The sequence below is a fragment of the Sapajus apella genome, unplaced genomic scaffold (genome assembly GCF_009761245.1).
Source record: "Sapajus apella isolate SASKATOON/1434 unplaced genomic scaffold, GSC_monkey_1.0 scaffold103, whole genome shotgun sequence".
Classification (NCBI taxonomy): Eukaryota; Metazoa; Chordata; class Mammalia; order Primates; family Cebidae; genus Sapajus; species Sapajus apella.
Window position 1 is genome coordinate 2,687,569 of NW_022437043.1, and position 17,730 is coordinate 2,705,298.

A 17,730-nucleotide genomic window follows, 5' to 3' on the forward strand; every position below is an offset into this window, starting at 1 on the left:
CCAGCTGGTGGGGGTGGTGTGGGAAGAGATTTCCTGCCCTTTGAGACAAGTTCATTGTCCTTTTTTTTTCTGTCCCCACCTCCTAAGGAGGCTCTTCTTGGCAGATGACTAATAATGAGTGCCTGGGCAGGTTCCGTGATGCCTTGAGGCATTCCATAAGGACTAATTGAGACAAATAAACAGGATTACAGGCTGTACTTCTCCCCTCATTCAAAACGGTAATACACTTATTGCATTGAATGGGAAAAATATATATTCTTACAGCACTGACTGCCTACTTTATTGAATAGAAGAATGGCAGTGAGAAAATGTCAGTGGTTTTGATTCACTAAAATGTTCCTATCCTGGAATTTGGACAACCACAAAGCAGAGACAGCATTCTAATCCTCCTCCTAAATTGAGATCATGGGCCTGACTGGAGTGAGGCTGGCCAAGTTCCTCATTGTGTTGAAAGATGGACAAGCAGAATTATAGTTTCTCAGAGCTGGGAGAAAGCATCAAGGCCATGTGGTCCAATCCCCCTAAATCCCTCAACATGGGATGGGGGTGTAGGCGAGGGAGACAGCTTTGGAATTCAAATAAAATGCCCTCTTCCCATGCATTCTTCTGATGCTTGTGTCTGGTCAAGTGCAAAGTCTGTAGATATGCCTTCCTAAATTTGTTTTTCCTCTCTTCCCTCTTCTTCATCCCCTAGCTCTGCACTGAACCCTTAAACCATTCAGTGTCTCTCCAAAGCTCTCACGCTACAGTTCATGCTCCTTAGTGCTTAGAGCTTAGTTCACAATGCTCGGCCTGCTGCATTGCCTTCTGCTCTTTTTACAAGTTTGCTTTGATCTCACCAAATATGGCTTATCCACTGACTATCCTTGGATAAGCCACATTCTTTCGGGCCTCTGAGGTTCCAGCCACCTGTCATATGCTGACACCTTTGTCTGAGACACTTTCTTTCTCTTCCTTGTCTGGAAAATCCCTATGTAGCCCTTTAAAACCCAGATGGGTACCACCTCTTTCGAACTCACTCCCTCACCCCCAGGTGGGACCTTCCCATACACTCCCATGATACCCTGTGTAAGACATTTAAAAATATTTCCCATACTCTGTTTTAACCATTGATTTACTTATTGGTCTTCCTAATAGAAAATAAACTCCTTCAGAGCAAAGATTTGACCTCTTTTAAGTTTGTAACTCAGTGTTTAGCAGAGTACCAAGTTAGTGCTCAATACTTTGCAGTTGGATGGATGAATGGGTATTCAGGTGTACAGATAGATATGTGAGTAGAGAGATACATGGAGGGCTGGATGGTGGGATGCACAGAGTGATGGTTGGGTGGAAGAATGTGTGGAGGGCTACCTGGATGAATGGGTAGATGGATGGTGGATGAACGGGTGCATAGGTTCACATAAGGATGACTGAACGTGTAGATGAATACTTTTGCCATAAGCTCTTGAGCCCTGTATTTCCCAAGGCCCCTGAGTTGATGTAAAGAAGTGAGTTAAGACAATAATTATTATCAACTTCTGAGGGCAAGGAGACAGATAAGAGGCAAGGGAGAAGGGACGGCCAAATCAGGCCTGATGAGTTAGTTATTTTACTGTGAGCCCTCCACTGCTCAGTTGGAAGTGTTTAAACAGTTTTTTAAGACTTTGATAGTGGAGGTGGTATAGAAGACCAAGTGTGTATAGTAAGGAAGGTGAGATAAAGCATTAGCCCTGGTAAGAGCCTAGAACTCCTAGGGATTATTGTGATCAGAGGTACTGCCACTATTTACTTCCCGACCTCCACACCCCGCATGCACAATACTGACCAACCAGATCATGGGAGATCTTACCAATTGGTGTGACTTCTCAGGGTTTCATATATAGGTATATTGTCAGTAGGAAGAGTATGGCAATCAGGCTGACTCATTTTCCTAGCTTCCCTTAACTTTTTCATTCAGGATTTAAAAGTCAACATGGAATGTATGGGAAGATTGGTACTGTAAACATTCATAATTTTAAAGGTCAGTGGTTGAGTATGGGAAGTATGTGATTCATCCTTAGCATTCTTGCCAAAGGAAAGACAAGAGTAAAGAGGAAAGGTGACGTTTATCTGTTAGTCATGTGTCTTCAGCATATCCAGCCAGTCTGGGAAGCCCATCTATGATCTGCTGCTGAACAGATGCAAGAATTTTCCAATCCTTAGTGAGGACTAGGACCTGGCTATAGCATTTGAACCAAATAGCTGACAGTTTTGGATGGGCTTTCTCCTAAGGTGTCATGGTAATCACTCTTTTAAAGTGGGAAAACGTTTGGAAATCAACAAGAACACAATGAACAAGTACACCATTAGAAAGAGAGGGAAAGGATGTGAACCTGTAGAAAATTTAGCAACGAAGAAATACAAATGGTCAAGAAATCTGAAGAAAGTTTCAACTCAGAAGAAATGCAACTAAAAAAAGTATTAAATATTTGTAAGCATGCAAGAAGTGAGCTTTACAAGTAGAAGTCTCTATTTAGATATATATATATCTCCTTCCATTTTGTCTTTTTGACCCAGAAATTTCACTTTTAGAAGTTTGTCATAAGGAATTTATCACTGATGTGCACAAAACATAGCTGCAGGAATGTTTAACATAGAACTGTTTATAATACCAAAAAGTGAAATTAAAAATCTCTGGTCTCAGCTGGGTGTGGTGCCTCATGCCTGTAATCCTAGCACTTTGGGAGGCCGAGGTGGGTGGATCACCTGAGGCCAGGAGTTCAAGACCAGCCTGGCCATGATGGTGAAACCCCATGTTAAAAAAAGAAAAACAAAACAAAACAAAACAAAAAAACCACCTCTGGTCTCACAATGGCGGTTTTAATAAATTATGGTTAAATAATTAAATAAGTTATACTTAGTTAAATAAATTATGGTTGATTGATGCGATTGAATACCATGAAGCTGTTAAAAATCAAAGTGTGCAGAAGATCATTCAATAATATGGAAAGATGTCCCGGATGTATTGTTAAATAATTGTTTCCAAAAAGTCTACATAGCATGTTCACATTTTGGTAAAAAATTTTCTTAATTCACACTTAGAAAAAGGGTGGCAAGGATATGCAAGAAAATGTTCACGAAGGGGTGATCTCTTGGTGGAAGAATTATATGTGATTTTATTTTGTGCTTTCTTTAATCAATCTTTCCTGAAAATACTAAAATAAACAGGCACAACTTTAATAATAAGAAAAAAAGTTATTTATAATGTAGAGAAAAGAACTCTAAACAGGACCACCTTCCCAGACCCACCGACTGCCTCTGTCTGCCTCTTTGTGCTGAGGATCATCAATCTGCCCTGCCTGGTGTTTTCCTGCTTGTATCTGCACACTTCCCTCTCACGAGCACATGGAAAATGAATTCTAAGGGAGATGAAGTAATATCCTGAACTCTAATGGAACACAAACCTATTTAGGGAAATGCTTTCTGAATTTGGCTAGCATCTGCCTGGAAAGAACAACTTCATTTATTGCCCTTTGGTGAATATGCAGTCATCCTAGAGCTCTTCCTCAGTTGAACCCTTAAATTTCTCTCCCTCCTATTTTAAAATATATCTGCCTTCTCCTTGGCTCCTCTCTCCAAGGAATCAGCATCCCTTCCCTTGTGTTCTTGGTCCTCTTCATCTCATTTCCCAGGCAGAAAACCTTGAATTCACATTCGACATCTCCATATTGACTTTCTCTCACATGGTGTTGGTCAACAGAATGACTCTATAGCTGAACCGACTTGTATCCTTCCTATTCGACTTTGTTCCCCATGACTCGCGTCCTGGACTATGGGAACTGCTCTCATAGCCCCTGCCAGCACCACCAGTCCGTCCTGTACATTTTCCCCGAGCTCTTCCCAAATCGCACATCTCACGTTGCTCCTCTCCAGCCTAACACTCTCACCATGGCCTGCAATAGAGATTCCTCAACGGGTGGTCTTTCAAAAATGCCTTTAAAAAGGTATAATATGCCTTTAAAAAGGCTGAATAGGAAAAGCAACTCCATAAAATGCCTCACAGAAGCCGTTTAAGATTTTTGATTGGTATTCTGTCTATGATTTCTATTTAGTAATTTAGTTGAGTAAGCAAAAATGTCTTTGATTAATACAGATTGCAAATAAAATCATTTTAATGCCTTTTGTTTGGTCACCAAATCTTACAAGCATAAGTCAGGTCGTTTGAGGAAGATGGAGGAGAAAGGGCATATGACAAAGGGTCTTTGGTACTGAAAAGACTGGGAACCACTGGTCCACGGGATTAAGGCCGCAATTCCTTGGCATGGCAGTTAAAGACCCCCTGCCCCATATATCCCTTCAATGTCCTCCTCTGTCATGCCGCCACATACATCCCACGCTCTAGCTGCTAAACACCTTTTCCCTCTTCCCACACCTTTGCTTAAGATGTTACTTCCACCTTAAAAGCCCTTCACCTCCCATTGCATTTCAGCTCATCCTTTAAACGGCCTTGCTCAGAACACCTCCACGTGGGGAAGCCCTTCCCCAGCTCCCATTTGGAATTAATGGAGCTCCTGGAGGTCCTTTACACTGCCCTGCATCAGACCAAGCCTTAATATTATCACTTTTAAAATGACTCCCTCGTCTTGACCCCCTAGAAAGCGATGACCAGAGTTATAGTTGCTGTCACCGAAGTCCCTGCTAGATTTTGGCCGTGGTAAAGACTCATCGACTGTGTGTTGATAGCCTTGAATTCCAGAGCGTGACCCCATTCTTTGCTGAGCACCATGTGCATGCAATTTACTAAAGTCCGGTTTTCCTCTGATCAAGGCAATCTCTCAGAACAGAAAGCTGGCTCAGAAACTTTGGAGCAAACCGTCCTGGTTTGAATCCCAGATCTGCCGCTTATTAGGTGGTAACCTTGTGCAAGTTACTTAATCTTTTTTAAAAAATAAATTTTATTGTGTATATTTCAAGTATACAACATGATGTTATAAGATGCATATACATAGCGAAACGGGTCCCATCATCTCACAAAGTTATCCATTTCCCCCACTGAAGTCACTTTATCTTGCTATGTCTCAGCTTTCCACCTCAATAATTGGTGCACATCATTAAGTCTCACGATGGTTTAAAATATCTATCACATTGCAGGCTTTCTACAAATTTTATATCCCGCCGACCGTGAGAAATGAACTTGGTAAACTCAACCATCCCAGGCTACTCTGCTCATAGGAAAGAAAACTTCAAGCTTTCACTTCAAAAGGAAATGTTGGGTTTAGCATTTAAGGCTGGAATTTGGCTTTACATCATCCTCCTACCCACCCCAGCTTCAGACCATTACCACTCTGATTAAAAGGATTTGTTTCAGCTCCCACCCATATATTACATCCTTATTCCTTTTCAACAAATTCCTGGACATCTTCACAAGAAGGGAACAGAATTTAGTGACTCAGAGTTATTTGATTGATATTCTGACCTTATTTCTTCTTTAAAGAACTTCTTGCAAATAGATGTCCCGATGCAGGCATTGCATTTATCAAGACCGAGGAAAGTCCTTCCAAAATTGTAGCTGGTTCTGACTTGGGGCACCAGAGAAGGAGGGGAAGAAGCTGGCAAGGAGAAAGAACAGCTCAGGACTGAGACCCACAGCAGCAGGGCCGGCCAGCCGTGGCGGAGGGCGGCAGCCTCAGGCCCCAAATGGGGCTCCATCTTGGGCTCTGGGCTCCAGCTGCAGCCTCTGGCTGCCCACTCGGGGTTGTACAGAGGCAGGGCTTGGCCAAAAAGGAAGCTGTCAGAGGGGGCTGGCGTCTGGGTGCTGATCCCATCCCAGCCTCCCAGGTTTCTCTTTGAGGATGATGAGGAGCTTCTGGCTAATGAGGCTGCGGAGGAGGTGAGGAAGTCAGTGGAGGATGCTGATAACGCTGTTTCCAGAGTTACTCTTCCTCTACCGGGAGCGGCTGCTTCAGGCTGGGGAGGGGCTCACCGGCAGATTTTGGGAAGGACAATAGTCAGGGCTTCCCTGTGTGGTCCTTTTGACAAACACAGGATATCCCGGCAGGGCAGGAAAGGTCCATGCAGGATGTGTGTCCAACCTGCATGCCACCTGGGAGTTTCAAAGGCTCCTGAAAGCCTCCACCCTCCACTGTTTTAATTCTGTGTATATCTGTCCCTATGGATTTCACGTGCACACCAATTTTTGTCCCCTCTGTGCTAGGTCATTTGTCCTGCCCCCTTAATGAGCCCTACTTCCCCCACTTTTACCATATCTGGCTATGAAATAACTAGAGGTTAGTTTGCTTGCCATCAACTGGCACTTTTAGCACTGATTTGAACGGCAAAGGCTTTTTGCTGCTTAGGGAAGAGAAAACCTCAGGTTAGTCCATCTTGTCTTGCTGGTCTGGGAACAGGAGACGGGAAAGAACCTGGTGGCCTCTGTGGCATGATAAGGGGAGCATCAGAAAGAGCCCTCTGACTGCACCCAGTTGTGGCTATCCCTCTCCCACAGACCTGAAAGCTTCTCTTCCCTTACCAACTTGCTTCACTTCTCAGTGGCTTGGCCAGATTTGGTACGATTTATCTGCACCAGGATTGCCTTCCTCTGGATACCAGGATAAAGTCCACAGCATGGAGTAGATGGGAGTGCTAATTTGGGAATAGACAGAACCTCTGAGAACCAAATCGGGGAAGTCAGGTTGCCTCACATTCTGTGAGAGGGCACAGGTGTGGAGCAGGGCACAGTTTGAAAATAGGAGAAAGTACACAGGAAGATGGGGCTGGGGGAGGGGGAAAGGGAGGTAAGAGGGAGTGGTGATTGCCTCAGGACAATTGACAAGTTTTGGTAAACATTGATGGGAAGAGCAAATAAAGACAATTTTCTGCTGATGAAGCACGTGCTTACTTAGCGTCTGCGTAACCTCCTCACTCAAATGTCTGGTCATGTTTGTTTTTTATTGGTGAGTTTTGACACTTGTTTATATATTTTAGATCCTAGTCCTCTGTTGGATAAGTGGCTTGCAAGTATTTTCTCCTGCGGGCTAACTTGTCTTTTATTCTTTTAACAGAGTCTTTTGCAGAGTGAAAGTTTTGATTTTGAAGTCCAACTTCTTAATTTTTTCTTTTTGAATCATGCTTTTGGTGTCAGGTGCGATAAAAGAAAAACTTAAGCACATTTAAATTTTAAAGAGTTTACTTGAGTATTCAGCAATTCATGAATCAGGGCAGTATGAGACTGCAAACTTTCTGCTGGGAGGGGCAAGAAAGGAAACTTTTATAGTGTTTGCAGAAACAGGACAAAGAAAGCAATTTTTATTGGTTAGAGTCGAAAGTCCCTAGTTGGAGATTAATTGATGATTTTTTTGATTGGTACATTTTCTAGTTGAAATTTACTATTTACATCGGGCTTTGGTTTGTTCATGTAGGAATTTAAAGTGCCAGAGCCACCTCAGTCTAATGGCCTCCCAATTAGAATTTTAACAATTAATTCATCCCTTTTGATCAGCCTCTCATTTATGAGAGATTGACTAAAACTTGGGCATAAGCATCACTCTCTGCCGCCATCATTGCTAAGTTATCTTTGTCTCAGTGTGAAACTCACAAGTCACAACATCAAAGCTCATTGAGGAAAGATTCCTTTTGTTGTTCATCTCATTTTTGTTGCTCTAATTACAGTGAGACCATCTGGCATTCTGTTGATGACTGTGAACACACATTTAAGACCTCAAGTGAATATAGTTCAACGGGGATGATGGTGACTACCAGTAGGGTAACACTGAGAGACTGCAGTATGTTTCTTAGACATGGTCCTCACAAACCAACCCAACTAACATTTCTAGAGAAACAAAAGAAAACCAAAGGTCAATGACTAGAGCAAACTATAAACTCAGTCTGAGTCCAGAGGAAATTTAGTTTGGAGCTTGAAACATATTTTTCTGGCTCGCAGTTTGAATGTCTCTGGTTATGGCACTGAGGGTTTCAATGATCTCCCTGAGTGGTCCACATATCAGGCAGAAGGGTCGTCCTCTGAAGTCATATCAAGTTGTCTATATCTGTCTTGCGGGGTTTCAGGAACAGAGCACGTCTTGTTCTTAGTGATTCCAAGTCTGAAAAATGGGAAAAAAATTGGATTGGAGGAATCAAGATGAATTCAGAAATCAGTCCAGTCTACAGGTAGACAGTGATACTCAAAAACAATAAATATGGCTACAATCTTTCAAAAATTCTGCACAGACCTTTTCAGACATTACAGGGGTCCTCTGGGATGTCCCAAAGTTAGTTCTAGGTCAAAAAGAGTTATTTTAGAAGTTTATTTTGGGAAGTTTGTAAAAAATGTCGAAAGGTCTAAAACACTTGATTAAATAGGATCTTTAGTCATTATGAAACTATGAGAGGCAAATACAGAAAGGTTATATAGCTGTAAAACAACTTAGCTCTTTTAATATTGAGAAGACTCAGTTTTTTTAAATATATATAATCAAATACCAAGTAAAAGACAACATGAAGCACAAGAAATTATCCTAATAAAACACAAATCCTTGTAAGGTAAATTACTTAAAAGAAAAACCTTTCACCAAGAAAACTTTGTTCTTTCAACAGAAAAAAAAAGCCAGTGTCTAGCTTTGTATCAATGTACTTTTGATATTAAAGCTAATTTTTAAAAACCCTTCTAATAAATTTATTGAATTTTAGCAAGCTTGACAACACATGAAATACCTTTTTCAAATTTTAAACTGTCAATCCCTTTCTTATATCAATTTAGTTTGTCCTATACTATTCCTCGCTCCCACTGTGGACCAATGAATCACTCTAATTTAAGACAAAAATTACCCCTTTTCTCCCCTTCACAAAAATACATCCTTATACTTACAACTTCCTTGATAAAACATGCCTTACTTCATTCACATATACAGTTGTTGCCCTTATTATTTCTAGAAGTTTTAATTACAAACACTAATTAGAATTTTAAATTCTTAGTAACCTTAATTTCTAGTGAAAACTGGTAAGCATTATAAACAGTTTCATATGAGCATTTTATAAACAAACACCATGTCATATATAATATTTCATGTTTATTAACAGACCCAAATATAATTAGCTTCTCTATACTGTATAAAAACAAAATGCCAAAGTATATATTCTTTAATCTTATGTTCAGCAATTAATGTTTTAACTTACTGAGAAATGGCTTCAATATTTAATGAATATTTATTACTTAACTGAACATAACATAACTTTAAGATTTCAAGTTACTGGCCGGGCATGGTGGCTCATGCCTGTAACCCCAGCACTTTGGGAGGCCAAAGTGGGTGGATCAACTGAGGTCAGAAGTTCAAGAACAGCCTGACCAATATGGTGAAACCCCATCTCTACTAAAAATACAAAAATTAGCCGGGGGTGGTGGTGTGCGCCCAGCTACTCAGGAGACTGAGACAGAATTGCTTGAACCCTGGAGGTGGAGGTTGCGGTGAACTGAGATCGCACCACTGCATTCCAGCCTGGGCAACAGAGCAAGATTTTGTCTCAAAAAAAGAAAAAAAAAAAGATTTCAAGTTACAAAAAAAAAGATTTTTGAAACAATTTTAGGTAGACATATTTTATAAAACATAATTACTTTTGAAGTTTATAGACTTTTATTTCATTTACATTTACTCAATTCATTTGTTCTTTTTTTTAACTTTTGCCTTTTGTGGGCACATAATAGGTATTTATATTTATGGGGTATATAGGATATTTCAATACAGGCATCTAATGTGTAATAATCATATAAGGGTAAATGGGGTATCCAAACCTTCAAACATGTATCCTTTGTGTTACAATCTAATTATAGTTTTTCAGTTGTTAAAGAATGTGCAATTACATTATTATTGACTATAGTCACCGTGTTGTGCTACCAAATACTAGCTCTTATTCATTCTTTGTAACTATTTTTTGTACCCATTAACCATCCCCACTTCCCCTCCCCTGACACCCTCACTATTCTTCCCATCCTCCGGTAACCATCCTTCTACTCTCTATCTCCATGAATTCAATTGATTTGACTTTTAGATTCCCACAAATAAGTGAGAATAAGTGAATTTTTGTCTTTTTATGCCTGGTTTATTTCATTTAACATAATGATCTCCAGTTCCATCTGTGTTGTTGCAAATGACAGGATCTCCTTTTTAATGGCTGAATAGTACTCCATTGTTTGCATGTGCCACATTTTCTTTATCCATTTGTTTGTTGATGGACACTTAGGTTGTTTCCAAATCCTGGCTATTTTGAATAGTGCTACAGTAACCATGAGAATACAGATATCTCTTTGATATACTGATTTCCTTTCTTTTGAGTATATACCCTGTTAGGCTATATAGTGAGATTGCTGGACCACATGGTAGTTCAATTTTTAATTTTTTGAGGAACCTCTGAACTATTCTCCGTAGTGGTTGCACTAATTTACATTCTGACCAACAGTGTATGAAGGTTCCCTTTTTTCCACATTATCTCTGGACCTCAGGTGATTAGCCCACCTCAACCTCCCAAAGTGCTGGGATTACAGGTGTGATCCACTGCACCCAGACTAGGTCTTGTTCTTCTATTCATTTGTTATTGCCTGACTTTTGGATAAAAGCCATTTTAACTGGGGTGAGATAATATCTCACTGCAGTTTTGATTTGCACTTGTCTGATGATCAGTGGTGTTAAGCACCTTTTCATAAACCTGTTTTCCATCTCTACATCTTTTTTCTCAGTCTGTTCAAATCTTTTGCCCATTTAAACAATCAGATTATTGTAATTTTTTCCTATAGAGTTGTTTGAACTCCTTACATATTCTGGTTATTAATCCCTTGTCAGATAGATAGTTTGCAAATATTTTCTCCCATTCTGTGGGTTGTCTCTTCACTTTGTTAATAGATTCCTTTGCTGTGCAGAAGGTTTTTAACTTGCTGTGATCCCATTTGCCCATTTTTTGCTTTGGTTGTCTGTGCTTATGGGATATTATGCAAGAAATCTTTGCCCAGTCCAATATCCTGGAGATTTTCCCCAATGTTTTCTTATAGTAGTTTCATGGTTTGAGGCCTTGGATTTAAGTCTTTAATCCATTTTGATTTGATTTTGGCATATGGCAAGAGTTAGGAATCTAGTTTCATTCTTCTGCATATGGATATCCAATTTTCACAGAACCATTTATTGAAGAGACCATCCTTTCCCCAGTGTATGTTTTTGGCACCTTTGTCTAAAGTGAGTTTACTGTAGATGTATGGATTTGTTTCTGCATTCTCTATTGTGTTCCATTGGTCTATGTGTCTGTTTTTATGGCAGTACCATGCTGTTTTGGTTGCTATAGCTCTGTAGTATAATTTGAAGTCAGGTAATATGATTCCTCTGGTTTTATTCTTTTTGCCCAGGATAGCTTCGGCTATTATTTGCTTTCTATATCTGGATGCTCTAGTGCTGGTTGCACATATATTTAAAATTGCTGAATTGGCCCCTTCATTATTATACAATGGCCTTCTTTGTCTTTTCTCATACTTTTTGTCTTGAAATCTACTTTATCTGATATAAGTATAGGTACTCTTGCTCTTGTTTGTTTTCCATTTGCATGGAATATCTTTTTTTCATCCCTTTATTTTCAGTCTATGTGCTTCTTTATGGGTGAAGTGTGTTTCTTGTGGACAACAGATTATTGGGTCTTGTTTTCCTTTTTTGTTTTTGAGTTGGAGTTTTTCTCTTGTTGCGCAGGCTGGAGTGCAATGGAGTGATCTCAGCTCACCACAACCTCCACCTCCCCAGTTCAAGCAATTCTCATGCCTCAGCCTCCCGAGTAGCTGGAATTACAGGCAAACAGCACCACACCTGGCTAATTTCTTGTATTTTTAGTAGAGACAGGGTTTCTCTATGTTGGTCAGTCTGGCCTTGAACTCCGGACCTCGGGTGATTAGCCCACCTCAACCTCCCAAAGTGCTGGGATTACAGGTGTGATCCACCGCACCCAGACTAGGTCTTGTTCTTCTATTCATTCAGCTGCTCTATAACTTTTGATAGGAGAGTTTACTCTATTTACATTAAATGTTGTATTGATAAGTAAGGACTTACTCCTGTCATTTTATTATTTGTTTTCTGGTTGTTTTATGGTCTTCTCTTCCTTCATTTTTTCCTCCCTGGCTTCCTTTTAGTGAAGGTAATTTTCTCTGGTAGTATGGTTTTATTTCTTGCTTTTTATTTTTCGTGTATTTTTTATATGTTTTTTGGTTTGGGGTTACCCTGAGGCTTGCAAATATTATCTTATAACCCATTATTTTACCAGTGACAACACCGATAGCATAAACAAACAAAAACAAAACTGATAAAAACTCTATGCAACTTTGTCTCTCTGCTTTTTAACTTTTTGTTGTTTCAATTTATATCTTATTGTACTACATCTTGCAAAACGGTTATAGTTATTTTTGATCACTTTATGTTTTTGCCTTTCTACTTAAAATATGAATAGTTTTTATACACCATGATTACAATGTTACAATATTCTGTGTTTTTCTATGTACTTATTACCAGTGAGTTTCATACCTTCAGATGATTTCTTATTTGTCATTAATGTCCTTTTCTTTTCCTTGAAGAGCTCCCTTTAGCATTTCTTATAGGACAGGCCTGGTGTTGATGAAACCTTTTAGCTTTTGTTTGCCTGGGAAAATCTTTATTTCTCCTTTATGTTTGAAGGATATTTTCACCAGATATTACTATTCTAGGGTAAAAGTTTTTTTCCTTCAGCACTTTAAATATGTCATGTCACTCTCTCCTGGCCTGCAAGGTTTCCACTGAAAAGTCTGCTTCCAGATGTATTGGCATTCCATTGTATGTTATTTGTTGCTTTCCCCTTTCTGCTTTTAGGATCCTTTTTTTTATCCTTGACCTTTGAGAGTTCAATTATTGAATGCCTTGAGGTGGTCTTCTTTGTGTTAAAACTTCTTGGTGCTCTGTAAGCTTTTTGTTATTGAATATTGATGTATTTCTCTAGGTTTGGGAAGTTCTCTGTTATTATCCATTTGAATAAACTTTCTATTACCATCTTTCTCTCAACTTCCCTTTTAAGGACGATATCGCTTAGATGTGCTCTTTTGAGGCTAATTTCTATATTTGTAGCCATGCTTTTTTAGAATTCTTTTTTTCTGTTGTCTCCTCTATGTATCTTCAAACAGCCTGTCTTCAGGCTCACTAATTCTTTGTTCTGCTTGATCAATTCTGCTACTGAGAGACTCTGAGGCATTCTTCAGCATGTCAATTTCACTTTTCAACTCCAGAATATCTGTTTGATTCCTTTGAATTATTTCATTTTTTTAATTGAATTTATCTGATAGGATTCTGATTTCCTTCTCTGTGTTACCTTGAATTCCTTTGAGTTTCCTCAACACAGCGATTTTGAATTCTTTGTTTGAAAGGTCATATATCTCTGTCTCTCTCAAATTGGCCCCTGGAACCTAATTTAGTTCACTTGATGAGATCATGTTTTCCTGGATGGTGTTGGTGCTTATAGATATTCTTTGGTATCTGGGCATTGAAGAGTTAGGTATTTATTGTAGTCTTCACAGTTTGGGCTTATTTTCACCTGAACTTCTTGGGAAGGCTTTCCAGGTTTTTGAAGGAACTTGGGTGTTGTGATCTAAGTTTTTAGTCACTGCAGCCATATCTGCATTAGAGGGCACCCCAAGCCCAGTAATGCTGTAGTTCTTGTGGACTTATAAGAGCTTCTGCGTTGGTGGTCTTGGATAAGATCTGGATAAATTCTCTAGATTACCAGAGACTCTTGTCCTTTTTCCTTACTTTCTCCCAAACAGTTTCTCTCTCTCTGCTGAGCAGCCTGGAGCTGATGAATGTGTAACACAAGCACCCTGGTGACTACACAACTGGGACTGTGCCAGGTCAGGCCTGAAGCCAGCTCAGCACTGGGTCTTGCCCAAGGCCTGTTATAACTACCACCTGGCTACTATCTATATTTGCTTAAGGTCCTAGGGCTCTACAATCAGCAGCTGGTGAAGCCATTCAGTCTTGTGTCCTTCCTTTCATGGTGGCAAGTTTCCCAGAGCTCTGGGAAGGCCCAGAGATGCTGTCCATGAATAAGGGCCTGGAATCAGGAACCTTAAAAATCTACCTGGTTGTCTACTACAGCTAAACTGGCACCAAAAACCACAAGATGAAGTCCTTCCCACTCTTTCTTTCTGTTTCCTAAGGCAGAAGAGCCTCTCCCTATGTCCACCACTATCGCAGGCCCACAGAAAGTACTGCCAGGGTACCACTGATGTTCAGTTAAGGCCAAGGACTCTTCAATCAGCTTGTGCTGAATGCTGTCTGGCCTGGGACTCACCCTTCAGGGCAGTGGTGAGTTCAGACATGCCATCTAAGAAGCAAGGCCTGGATTAGGGACCCTAAGAAGCCTGCTTGTGCTCTACTTCTCTGTGGCTGAGCTGGTTCCTAAGATGCAAGACAAAGTCTCCTTTACTCTTCTCTCCACTTTTGTCAAACAGAAAGAGTTTTGCCCCATAACCACCTCAGCTGGGAATGTGCTCAGTCTCACCTGAAGCCAGCATGTCTCAGAGTCTCACCCAAGGGCCATGGCATACACTACCTGGTTACCACTACTGATTATTTGGAGCCCAAGGGCTCTTTAGTCATAAGGTGATGAATCTTGCCTGGACTGGACTCTTCCTTTCAAGGCAGTGGGTTCCCTTCTGGCCCAGGGTGTGTCAAGAAATATCTGGGAGCTAGAGTCTGGAATAAGTCTCACAACTCTGCTTGGTGCTCTATTCTACTGTGGCTGAGATGGTATCCAAGTTGCAAAGCAAACTCCCATTTACTCTTCCCTGTCCTCTCCTCAAGTGGAAAAAAAGAGTCTCTTTTGGAGCTACAAGCTACACTGCCTTCAGGTGGACGGGAGTGATGCAAACACTCCTTTAGCCACTTCAACCTGTGTCTCATTAGGTTGTATGCCTCCCACATCCACCGGCTTCGAGCCCAGCACAGCACTAAGATTTGCCTAGGAGTTGCAGTTCTTGTGTCCTAGATAGCATTTCAAGTTTATTTAAGATCCCGTAGCACTTTAGCCCATGGTGGTGAGGCTTGCCAACATCATGTTTTGAACACTAGGCTGGGTGGTTCCCCTCTGGCTACAGCTGATCTAAATGTTTACTCCCTGGATATTGGCTGAGTTCTGCCTGGTGTTGGCAGCACTGAGTTCCAATGCAAAGTCCCACAGTCACTGACTTTTCCCTTCCCGAAGCAGACAGATTCTCCACACCATGTGGCTGCTGCCATGGGTATGGGGGTGGTGGTGTCAGCAATTCAAGACTGGTTTTCCTACCCCCTTCAGTGCCTCCTTCAGCAATATGAAGTTAAAACCAGGTACTTCGATCACACACCTGATTTTTGGTTCTTATGAAGTTACTTTTTTGTGTACGTAGTTGTCAGATTTGATGTTCCTGTGGGGAGGCTGATGGATGGAGGCTTCTATTTGGCCACCTTGCTCCACCTCCTCCTTATCACTTGCTCTGAACATTTATACTTGAATTGCTCATGAAAAATTTCATGAGACATTAAACAAAGCTAGCCGTTGAAGGACTTCAAGAAAGGCCACCCTGAAACATGCCACTTTGGTATATGATCACTTCAGGTTGAAGGAACTTAAAAAATAGCAAATGCAGGGAGAGCCTTTCTCTGGATTTCCCTTATCTGCCTAAACAGAGATCCACCAACCAGAGAAGACCAACTCCTAACACAGGAGAGAAAACTAGAAGTCAACACCATATCCAGACAAACTATGGCAAACCATCATCTATTCCTCCTGGAGCCTACTTATCTTTCCCTCAAATCATTTAATCTCCCCCAAATTGTCTACATTCTCCTTCCTCTCTTCCCTATAAAGTTCGTGCAAGCTCCTAAATCTCACTGCTTATTGATGCGGGTGGGTGGATTCAGTTTCTTTCCTGTGATAACCCTCCTCAATAAATCTGTATACATTTTCTTCTGTTAATTCGCCTGCTGTTAGTTATCAAAGTCTCAGAGGGAAAAGTCTTCTCTACACTATCATCTTAATTATTTTATTTTTGTTGACAAATCAGGCAAGTATGAAAAATATCACAGAGGCAAAGAAACTTAAAAAGTTTTTGTTTTGTTTGTTTGTTTGTTTGTTTTTTTAACCAGGGGAAAGTGCGAATGCAGTTCCCCACTACCACAAATTATGCAGTCAAGTTCTGCACATTTGGGGAAATCGCAGGGGTCAGCATATCCAGAGTGCAACGGATAAGGCTCTCCCTGGGAAAACCACCTTCATGATCATGGTATCTCCCCTGCCAGGTAAGTATGAGAAACTTAAACGGTTAAACATCACTGTTCTCTCTTTTTAAAATTTTTTATACCTGTGATTGACGTGCATTCATTTTTACTGCATGTTTTGCTCTTAGGTTGGATTTATGATTTTGTGATCTTAAACATCTAGCAGACACAAACCTGTCTGACCAGCAACCCAGGAAAAACAAACAATTCTGAAAACATTCCTATTTTTATGTTATCAACAATTTTAAAGCAAGCTTTATTTACCAATGAGCTACCTAAATTATGTGAACTTAGAAAAAAATACATTTGTGTTAGTTTTATATTTCTGAGATTTTTGAAATAGTTTATTTACTTGAACCCTTATTTATTCCCCAGCTAATTTGAATAGAACTTCCTTAAAATATTTTATAAGATAGTTTAGTAATACCATAAAATAGTGCATATATGTAATGTACAAACATACATACATTCATACAAAGACATATATAAACATATGAACAGAAGCAGGTAAGCAGTCGATTTAAAAGTTGCTTATTGGAAGTCCAAAGGTCATTCTAGGATGCTGGTTGACCTGGAGTTGTTACTGTTATTGCAAGTCAATTAATTTGAAAGACTTTTGTTTCATATCTTTTTCTTTGAAATGTTCAACTAATTTAGCTAAACCTGTAGCTTCCTTCTCTATCATTTGTTGTTTTTTTAGGCAAAGCATTTTCTATGTTGAACAGGGATACATTGCATTATTGCTCTGAGCTTAAGATTCTGTCCAATGCATACGAGTGGTTAAAAAGCATACCTGATTGTTCTAACTTTCGTAAATGCTTATCTAGTTTTTTTTTAAAGGATGTGTAGGTAACCAAGTAAAAAAGTCAGAGTATTCAGAGTACACATAGGAGAATAGAAAGAAAGATAGATGCCTTAGAAGCCTCTATGTGCCAATTTAAAATACATCCAGCTGTTTCTGAGGTATTCAGGATCTCTCCCCACTTTTTTTGTGCCCAGTAGATAAGCAATTTTGTTTAGGTTAAAACTTCCCCACTGTACCCATCAAAATTCTAAATTATTTTTGGTAATATTCACCCATTTCTCTAGAAAGGCACAGGTTCTGAGATGAAGTCTCAGACTCTCTGTATTTAAATAAATTCATTATTTTCTGCCTCTTTGGAACCTTTCCTACCAGGGGTCCTTTACTAAACCCAATTCAGTTTCTGTTTCACCCAATCAGACACCTGAAGCCTCTCTACAGGACTCAAGTCTAGTTTCTGTCATGACTTCTGAAACCAATCTAGATTTTAAAAATGCTCAAATAAACTCTGTGAACTTGACAGAAGTGGTAGAGCTAGTGCATCTGAGAGATCTTACTGGTGATGACCTCCAAATGCAAAGCAAGAGGCAATGAGCACAAGGAGTTCAGCGGGGTACCTATATCTGTTTGCTTGTTCCTCCCAGAGGTCATCATCAGGCGGTCTCCCTGGGATCC

General features: G+C 40.1%; 1 protein-coding gene and 1 non-coding gene across 2 annotated transcripts in view; both read right to left on the bottom strand.

Annotated features, from left to right (window-relative positions):
- Positions 1-5,797, bottom strand: part of DIPK2B (divergent protein kinase domain 2B) — a 50,626-nt gene extending 44,829 nt beyond the window's left edge. The window contains exon 1 of the mRNA XM_032258563.1: positions 5,435-5,797. Within this exon, the coding sequence (XP_032114454.1) occupies positions 5,435-5,667 (233 nt within the window). The 5' untranslated portion in view covers positions 5,668-5,797. The remainder of the gene's footprint in view (positions 1-5,434) is intronic.
- Positions 5,798-16,118: 10,321 nt separating this feature from the next.
- Positions 16,119-16,282, bottom strand: LOC116536826. The gene has a single exon (XR_004262813.1). It is a non-coding gene; the product is annotated as a U1 spliceosomal RNA (small nuclear RNA).
- Between the last annotated feature and the right edge of the window lie 1,448 nt (positions 16,283-17,730).